At 32.6% G+C, this 9891-nt stretch overlaps 1 protein-coding gene across 1 annotated transcript; it reads right to left on the bottom strand.

Annotated features, from left to right (window-relative positions):
• Nucleotides 1-7948: 7948 nt before the first annotated feature.
• Nucleotides 7949-9682, bottom strand: HELRODRAFT_177145 (hypothetical protein; the record flags this gene model as incomplete). Its single annotated transcript, XM_009025356.1, has 3 exons — nucleotides 7949-8079; nucleotides 8269-8383; nucleotides 9032-9682. 3 exons carry the CDS (start codon nucleotides 9680-9682, stop codon nucleotides 7949-7951), a joined length of 897 nt encoding a protein of 298 aa, XP_009023604.1.
• Between the last annotated feature and the right edge of the window lie 209 nt (nucleotides 9683-9891).

The following is a 9891-nucleotide window of genomic DNA, read 5'->3' as shown; positions in this document are numbered from 1 at the left end:
TTTACCAAAGCAAGTTTTATTTCTACATGAATCCAACTGCGCTTGAACAATAGTTGGATGCACTCCATTAATTTTATATCCTCCTCATCATCATCCTCATCATCATCCTCATCTTCATCCTCATCTTCACCCTCATCTTCACCCTCATCTTCATCAGCTACTCCAACATCATCGTCATCTACATTATCAACGTCATCATCATCATCATCTTCCTCGTCATCCTCGTCATCATTCTCATTTTCATCATTATCATCATCTTTCTCGCCATCTTCATCACCAACTTCCTCATCATTTTCATCTTCCTTCTCCTCCTCATCAGCTTCTTCCCCATCATCATCTACATTTTAAACGTTATCAACATCATCCTCATCTTCCTTATCATCCTCATCATCATTTCCTCATCATCCCCATCATCCTCATTTTCATCCTCATCAGCTTCATTATCATCATCATCATCATCCTATACATTTTCAACGTCAACATCATCATCATCTTCATTCATCATCTACCTTTTTAAACTGTAATTAAAAGCAAAATCATCTGTCCTTGGTCAAAAAACTACGAAGAAGTGTCAGCCTCTTTAACCACCAAAACCAACACCACCGCCGCCAATACATCACATAGATATTTATATATACATATAATATATCATGTATCGTGTATCATATATCGTATATCATATATCATATTTATATATAACGATTAATAATAATTTTGCATAATTCATATTTGCATATATGTTGAACGAACCTTTGTTTGTGATTGCTGTTGCTGATGTTGTTGTTGTTGATGATGTGATTTCTGTTGATGGTGTAGTTGTTTGTTTTCAATTTCGTTTTGTAGTAATTGTTGTTGTTGATGATGATGCTGTTGATGATGTTGTTGTTGATGATGTTGTTGTTGTTGTTGCTGTTGTCGTTGTTGTAGATAATGATGGTGTATTGGAGTTATAATTCTATTACAAAACTCAATTTTTTGGGGAAAGCTTTTGAAAGGATGGGTTTGTTGGTGTTGTTGTGAATAGTCTGTTAGTTGTTGTTTTTGCTGCTGTATGTGTTTTTGTTGTTGTTCAGATAGTAGTAAATGTTGCGTTTTTTGTGTTGAAAGTTGTGTTTGATGCTGTTGTTGTTGTTGTTGTTGTTGTCGTTGTTGTTGTTGTGTTGAGGTAAGTTGATGACTAATGATTCTTCGTTGAAAATACCTTTGCCGTTGTCTGCGGAAGTTATGATATTTTCTGGAAATTAGGTGTTGTAGTTGTTCGTGTTGTTGCTGTTGTTGTGGACATTGCTGTGGACTTTTGTAATAATGCTGATGCTTTTGTTTAGACTGTTGAAAAGTTAGTTGATGATGTTGTCGTAGTTGTTGTTGTTGTTGTCGTCGTTGCCGAAAGCGATCTCTGACATACAAAATATCACTCGCCTCCTCAGAGCTACAGCCTGTTGTCATTATTTAATTTGATTAAATCATAAATCAGTTACTCCAGTTATAAGTTTTGAAATAAAATAAATAATTTACCGCTATTAAAATAATTTTTTATAAATAGATAGACTATTTATAGATGTTATTGCCAATTTTTTTTATAAATACTGATAATATAACATTAATATAGCCTAGAATTTGTTGGGCAACTTGTAAATAAAAATATTTGGACACGTTTTTGCTGTCGAAAACGGTAACTGCAGAACCACGACCGGACACTCTACCCCTACAGGCACGAATAATCGAGTTAAAGACAACAGAATGAAATCAGAAAAAAAAATAATTACATTTGTTCAGAAAGTTCAAAAACCAGAGGTAGAAAAAAATCTTTTGATCTCACAGATGTCGCCTTGAATAATTTAAAACTTGCCCATGTAAGTTAAAGAATGAAAAACATTATTTTGAATTATACTTAAGTTGTAAATACAACTTAAATTCGTTTCTATTTAAGAATAAAAAGTCAAACTGTTGTTCTATGTACAAGACAGGAATTGATACCTGACATGCTAAAGTAGATGATTTAATCTCATCAAATGTTTACGTGTGTAAAAACTAACAAAATTGTTTTACTCTTCATCACAGTTTGAAAGACCTACCAGCCAATATGTTTCTATAAAATTGTCAAGAAGAAAGAGTTAGAGAATAATTTCTACTTTTCAAAATTGCAGTCCCTTCCGAGAAATTCCTGGCTGCCTTTTAGTTGTAGCACACGCAAATAAAACATCGTTAATAACTTCTATTACACAAAAACACGAGGTATTAAAAAAACAAGAAAAAGAATTGGAAAAAATAAAAAATAACAAAACAGCAAAAGAGAGCATCAATAACATTAGCAAGCAACAAAACGAAATTCGACAAAGACAGCAGCAGCTGTAGCAGCAGCGACAACGACGACAACAGCCACGACGACAAAATGCCAAAGAGACATGCGAATGACAGAAAAAGAACGTTAAGCGAAAATATTTTGTTGTTAGATTTGTCTCAGTTTTCTGTTTATTAAACATTTTTTTACAAATGGAAGCTTTCTGGAATTTTGAAGAAAAAAAAATTTGAAAATTTATATTGAGGAAAATTTTCTGAACTCATAAAAGAACCAATTTATAAAATTTCTTTGAATCCCGCCAAAATAGCACATCAAATTAAAAATTCGTAAATTTTTTCTGCCAAAAAATACTGGTTTCTGTGGGAAAGTTTTACTAAAAAATAGTTCTCACTTTAAAAGCCAAATTGATTTTTCATATTCAGAAAAATTTTGTCATTATTGATTTTCTTATTTTTAATTTCTGCCGAAAAACATAGCGTAAAATTTTTTCAGATATTGGTAAAACCTAAATTTTTTTTACAAAGATGGCGATAAAAATCACTTCGATGCACAATGCAAACACACTTGCCTGTAAATTTCAATTAATTTCAAAAAAAGTTTGGAAACGACTATACTATATATAATATAGTTGTATATATGTAGTATAGTATATAATAGATAATACGTTAATACGTTGACAAACTAAAAACCACCATACACACACACACACACAAACACACACAAACACACACACACACAAACACACACGCACATACACACACGTGTAACAAAGCAGATGTAGAAATTAAGAAGCAGATCAAGTCATGTCGGTAATCAACTCGTCCAACCAACCCTATATAGTGATTTACTACCGCCGTCAAACAATGCTCCAATATCTGCAAATTAGGTGGACAAACAACTTGGTCGTATATTTACATCCAAATATCTGCGTGATAAGAACCCCTTTATTACGTAGTCACTCGCTTATATCGATGTGAAATGAGATGTTCGTTGTAAACGAATTTACTCGGATGTTTCTCAATCGTGAAATATTTCGGCAAAAACAAGGAAACAAAAAAATTTTATACTTCCGTGCATGTTTTGAATAATAAACATGCTTATACATTCAGACATACCACACACACACACCACACACACACACACCACACACACACACACACACACACACACGTACGGAAACTCATACACAATCACACACAAAAACATACACACGGATACAAAACGCATAAAAGAGCCCTCGTAAGTTAGAAAATTTTTATCATTATGCTTACGTGGACGCTAGGCCAGGCCAATAAGTCTTTGTTCTATGATGACGGACATTTGCAACAATTAAATACGCATGCTGTGTTGGACTGTTATCAAATGCACATCCTATATATTCATCATCCTCATCATCATCATCTTCATCATCTTTATCGTCTCCATCATCTTCATCATTTTGCCATCAGCATCGCATCATTTGTTATGAACTCTTCAAGCAAAAACCAACATTGACTGAAATATTAGTTGACTGGAACTCAGTGTTGCAAGAAGTTCTTTTTTAAAATTCTCAATAAAAATACTTTACTTTCTTAAATATTTTATTTTCTTAAATATTTTATAAAAGTTTAAACCTAAAAAATTTCCAAACATGTAAACATGAATCCGTTTTTATCCTTTCTTATACTCAATCAAACATTTAAACCAGACTAGTTCATCATCTTAAAGTTACTACTTACCTTATCTTATATCGAAGATTGAAACCAACAGCTGACATAAGGACTAATTTGAAGCAGTTTAAATATAACTAGCTAAGTTCGTATGCTTAAACTTTCGCACATTTCACAACAATCTCACTAACACCGCCACCGGCAAGCGACCTGCTTCGAACAAAGCCCTTGAGACTTTAATCCATTTTAAATTATTGCTAAATTTGAACGTTTGGCGGGCTTGCAACACGTGCAGTGAATATAAACAATGGAGGTTGTTGTGTTTGTTGGGTATGGCATGTCAATATATGTCACATTCAATACGTGTGGTCATTGCCGTGCTCAGAATAATGCCAGTTTGTTAATATTTAATGTTTTCAAAAATTGTTAGAATCAAAATTATAAAAATTATGTTTCGCACCTGACTGGATCTCATGAACAAAACAAAACGTTCATACATGCAGCAGAAATGTAAAAATTACATATCAGCACACAAGGACACAACTAAAAACACGCATACTTATAAACAAATACACACACACCCTCACGCAAACTTATAGACAAACACACGCACACGTATCAGCAACAATCATACACAAACACACACACACATAGATAAGAATGCAATAAACTCGACCTGATATTAAAGTGCATACGTCAATTAGCAATGTTTGTCTATATACGTTCGTTGCATGTCTCAACAATGCGTTATAGCAACTACGGATGCAACAAAATGCCTTAAAAATTAAATTTATAACTAAATTTTTTATTTGCGCGTCTGCAAAAGAGCTATGATATAAGTGAGAGAGCCGCAAAGTTTCATTATTTCAGAAAACTACTAAGACAACAACAAAAAATTGAAAATCAGGAACTCAAAAATTCGAGACTGAGATCGTCAAACCTCTACTTGCACTTTAACCTGGTCGCCACGCAGCAAGTTAGGTAAAAACGCAATGGACTGCTGAGTAGAAACAATTTGTGAAAAAAAAAACTTCATCATTTTAAACAATTTCAATTTTGCGTTTCTTTCATTAAAAAGTTTAGATGCTAGTTATAGGAATTGTAGAGGTGATTGGATTGGTTTGTTTAAATTTTGAGTTCTTCAAAAGGCATCAGTTGGATTTACATGCACTGTTTTTTTGTGAGAAATGAAGTGTTTCTAGTCACGCCAGTATGCAAACTGTTCTGAAAAACTTGTTTCAAAATATGACAAAAAAGGACAATTTTTTTATCAACGCTTGTGAAAGAATACTAATGAACTTTTTAAATATTTCATCTAACTTTTGGAACAAAATAAATTTTTTATTGATGCTAATGCCTTCAGAATTTTTCAATTTTACTTTATTAGTTTTCTAGACAAATTCAATTTCAAATAATACAACTAAATTATATTAAATTTTTTACCAACACGCAAATGCAACAGCAGCTAATCATATGTTGAGTGAAATTGTAACGAACCAACAACATGCCCTGCTACTAAGAATTGTTGCAACTGCAACTCAGCCAAGATAAAAATAGGTAGTTGTAATGAAAGTAGCGAAGTAACATTTGTATGAGAGTAATAGAGTAACATTTGTATGATAGTAACATGGCACTGACGAAAATATTGAAATCAATGTTTCTAATTCACATGCCGGTTTATTTAATTTGAATGAATGACTTTATTTCTGTTTTCTCAACGGTATCATTTTTATAAGTTACCAAAAAGCAATCGGCCTGAGGTTCTTTATGAGAAGTCAGAATTAACAACTAACATTATATTTCTAGGTTTCTCAACAGATGGCAAACGACATCCATGCATTATTTTATTTTTCGTTTAAATAAAAAAATAATAATTAATAAGTAATTAAATGAAAAATTTGACAAGCATTTACTTAAATATATCTACGTATACCTATCTAATCAAACAAAGTAAAAAAATATTATATATTCACATGAAATTATATACCTGAATATATATATATGTATTTATGTATGTGTATGAACCCCAGATTAGTTCATATATTAATTCATATATTTATTTATATTCGATTTGATGTAATGAATGAACGAATTTATTCGATTACACGCGTCAAATCGGAATAAATGACCTAATAAAACAGAGCAATAACCAGACCTATATTGTCGATCTCCTTCGAGATGGTTGACCCAGATTTTCGACCTTGACATACTTTCCTGGTGACCAATAAGAAGGCTGCAGAGAATGGGAGCAGGAAGATGGAGACGATGATGATGATTGCGACGAAGACGACCGTGGTGGTGATTGCAGTTTTTGACTGAGTATTATTATTATTATTGTTATTGTTGTTATTATTATTGTTGTTGTTGTTGTTATTATTGTTGTTGTTGTAATTGGTTTTGCCGCGCTTCATATAGTTCATTTGTTCTTCGTTACTGCTTGCATGACCGCTAACATCCTGTCGGTTGGATTCCAAATAAATAATAAATACCTTGTCTCTACGGTCTATATATGTATATATACTCCAACAATGTTCAAGTCTATGTGTTTACTTTGTATTTGTTTGTTTGTTTGTTTGTTTGTAAGTGTGTGTGTGTGTTTCTATATATGTGTGTATTTGTGGGTATATTAGTTTCGATTCGTACGTACACATAACACGTGTGTACAGCACATGTTTGTTTGCATATACAAGTATGCGAATTTATATAAGTATTCATTTATATATGTGAAGAGGAAGAAAGAGAAAGAGAGAGAAAGAAAGTGTGAAAGAGAGAGAGAGAGAGAGTGAAAAAATATGTAAACATTTGTACGTTTATTTAAATTCTTTAATATACAAGTATACGTATTTATATGTTTTCATTTATATATGTGAAGAAGAAGAAAGAGAGAGAGAGAAAGAGAGAGAAAGAGAGAGAGAGAGAAAGAGAGAGAGAGAGAGAAAGTGTGAAAGTGAAAAAATATGTACGCGTTTGCGTTTATCTAAATATTTTAATATCAACAGTGAGTGAGTGTTTCTTTGGATGAAAAAAATTGCATATTTTTGTAGACTTGGAAAACATTTATTTGCATTTGTAAAAAAATAAAAAAAATTACATGGCGAATTTTAGATGGAACGTGCAAATTCATTTGAGAAGTTGATTGACAGTTCGAAGTGTTTGTGTCATTAAATTAGCTTGTGTGTGTGTGTGTGTGTGTGGTGTGCGCGCGCGCGCGTGTGTGTGTGGTGTACTGTTGCACATATATTATTAATTACGTTAGAGAACTTGGAAACTTTGGAATAATATAAAAAATCTTAAAAATCTTACCGTGATGTGTGTGTGTGTGAAAAAGTTTCAAAAATGTGTGTGCGTGGAAATTTAAAAATTCAAAAAAATCATTTTTGTGTTTTTGGTGCGACAGCAAACATGAAAACGGAAGAAAAGATTGACGTGGATCATCAAATATGGAGTGTTAGAAAAAAACGGCGAGTGCCTTTATAATCAAAGGCAAGAAAAAATTAGGGAAGGAAGAAGATGAATTGAAAAAATTCAAAATAAAAAAGAGAGAAAAAGAGAAAGAAAGAAAAGAGAAAATAAAGATGAAAGAAGTGAAAAGAAATGGAAAAATAGATGGAAAGAAAGATGTTACATGAAAGGTAAAAGAACATTGAGAGAGAAAGGTTAAACAAAAAGTGGAGCTTGTGTGTGTGTTTGTATGTGTGTACGTTTGGTTGGTAGTGTGTATGTGTCTGTGTGTGTGCGTTCGTGTGCGGTGTGAGCAGATAAAATGACGGACAAGTAATTAAATCGAATTAGATTCGATTGCATGTAAGACTGAGCCTAAAGTTTCATCACCCAGAAAAAAATTATTAAATTTTTATTAAATTTTCAAAATGTCATCCGATGTTTTAAATTAAAAAAACCTGTTTATTAAATTACATTTGAACAATTAAAAGCTATTCCATTGTTTAATACAAAAGTTGATTGGTACTAAATGAGAAATATGATTAGAATGACAAAATTAAAGGTCTGTTACACCTTTCCTAAATTTATAGGAATCAACTACACCCAAATTGCGTATATCAATGATACAGCCTAGACCAGGGGTGGGCAAACTTTTTGCTGTGAGGGCCGCCTTGAGAACTTTTTTACCTTTGAAGGACCGCATATGTACTTAAATAGCAAATTTTTTCGACCCGGGGAAAAATTTTTTTAAGTATTGTAGTTCCTTTTTTGGTCATAATGTCTGGCTGACAATTTTTTTTGGCAAAAAAAGGCCCTGCGGGCCAATAAAATAGCTTTGTAGTTTGCCCATCCCTGGCTAAGCAACATATCACCCACAATGAATGTGATTGGCGGGGATCCTTTCGCCGTATTTGAACACGATTACTGCAAAAGAGAACCAGAAGACCTTAACCACTTGGCCATCACGCTTTGAAAAATTTATCTTAACAACCTTTTTTTTGGTCATTACTTATAAAATGACTTGACGGTATAAATTGAAACGTCAAAAAACTACAAAAGAAAAAGATAATTGAATGACAAAGTTAAAACTTTATTCCTTCCTCAAGTCAGTAAATTGATATTTTTAAATTTTTCATTTAAATTTCTCTTGTTAATTTAGACAAATCTAAGTGAATTAATTCCATTTAAGTAATAATTGATCCTAAAAAATTTGATTTAAAATATTCAAAAATGTCTTACCTATAAATTCACATATTAACAAATAAAATTAAAGATTGTATTTAAAAAAAAAACAAATTTATGTATGGATTGTATAGTATTTATTGTGTGTGAATCAGTGTGAGTGTGTGTGTGTGTGTGAGATTTTGGCTGTTTGTGTGTGTGTGTTTTTTTGTGCATGTGATTGCGTTTGCTTGTTAGTGTTACACACACAATGTGTGTGTAAATTGTGTTTGCCTGTTTGTGTACAAATGTGAGTGTGTGCGTGTAGTGCGTGTGGTGCATGTAGCGTGTGTGTGTTTGTGTGTGTGTGTGTGCGTGTGTGTGTGTGTGTGGATGGGTGGGTTTGGTCCGTCTGTCTATGTGTGTTTATAAATAAAAAAATTAGAAAAATTGTTTTGCCATTGAGCGATGAACTTACAATCTTGATGACGAGAATAGATTTTAACTTATGGACATTGTTGACATTATGTCGTTGCGCTTCAACGCCTTTGTCATTCTTGCCCATACTGTCAGGGTAATTGTTGTTGATATCATCGTGAGGTGAAGTGACGTGAATGGTGTTGTTGTTGTTGTGGTTGTTGTTGTGAATATCTTTGTTGATGTTGTTGTTGTTGTTGTGGTTGTTGTTGTGAATATCTTTGCTAATGTGGTTGTTGTTGTTGTTGATATAGTTGTTGATGTTTTTGTTGTTGTCCTCATTGTTGCTGCCAGTCATAAAAATTTTATTGCCAGTTATATTGGTGATTTTTAGTATTTCGTAACTTATATCGATGTCTCTTAATGCAATATTGTAGTATTTCATCTTGTCGTTGTTATTGTTGTTTGTTGTTGTGTTATTGTTTGTTGTGTTGCTTATTGTGTTGTTGTTGTTGTTGTTGTTGTTGTATTTGTTCATCTGACTTGTGACGTCATGTCTGATAGATCCGGAATAAAACATCGAAACAGTTTCAATGTTGATGTGATGATCTTTTGATGACGATGATGAAGACGATGACGACGATGAGGAAGAGGAGATGGAATAGGATGATGAGAATGACGATGATGGATCGGACGAAACTGAGCTTTTCATTTCACGTACGTAAACATTTCCCTGGAATGAAAAAGTTCATTGGAACGTTAACATTTCATTACACTGACGTTGTGTTATTTCTTGAAATTAAATCTCTCGATCAACTAAAGGACTTTTATAGTTTATTGTTGCTTTAATAAAGTGTCTTATTTTTGTGAAACTAATCAAAAACTGCAATACGATAACTAATCGAAATGATTCAAATTAAA

Source organism: Helobdella robusta, assembly GCF_000326865.2.
Source record: "Helobdella robusta unplaced genomic scaffold HELROscaffold_41, whole genome shotgun sequence".
In the NCBI taxonomy this organism is placed as follows: domain Eukaryota; kingdom Metazoa; phylum Annelida; class Clitellata; order Rhynchobdellida; family Glossiphoniidae; genus Helobdella; species Helobdella robusta.
The sequence above is the reverse complement of the archived record's forward strand: the minus strand, read 5'-3'. Positions and strand labels throughout refer to the sequence as shown.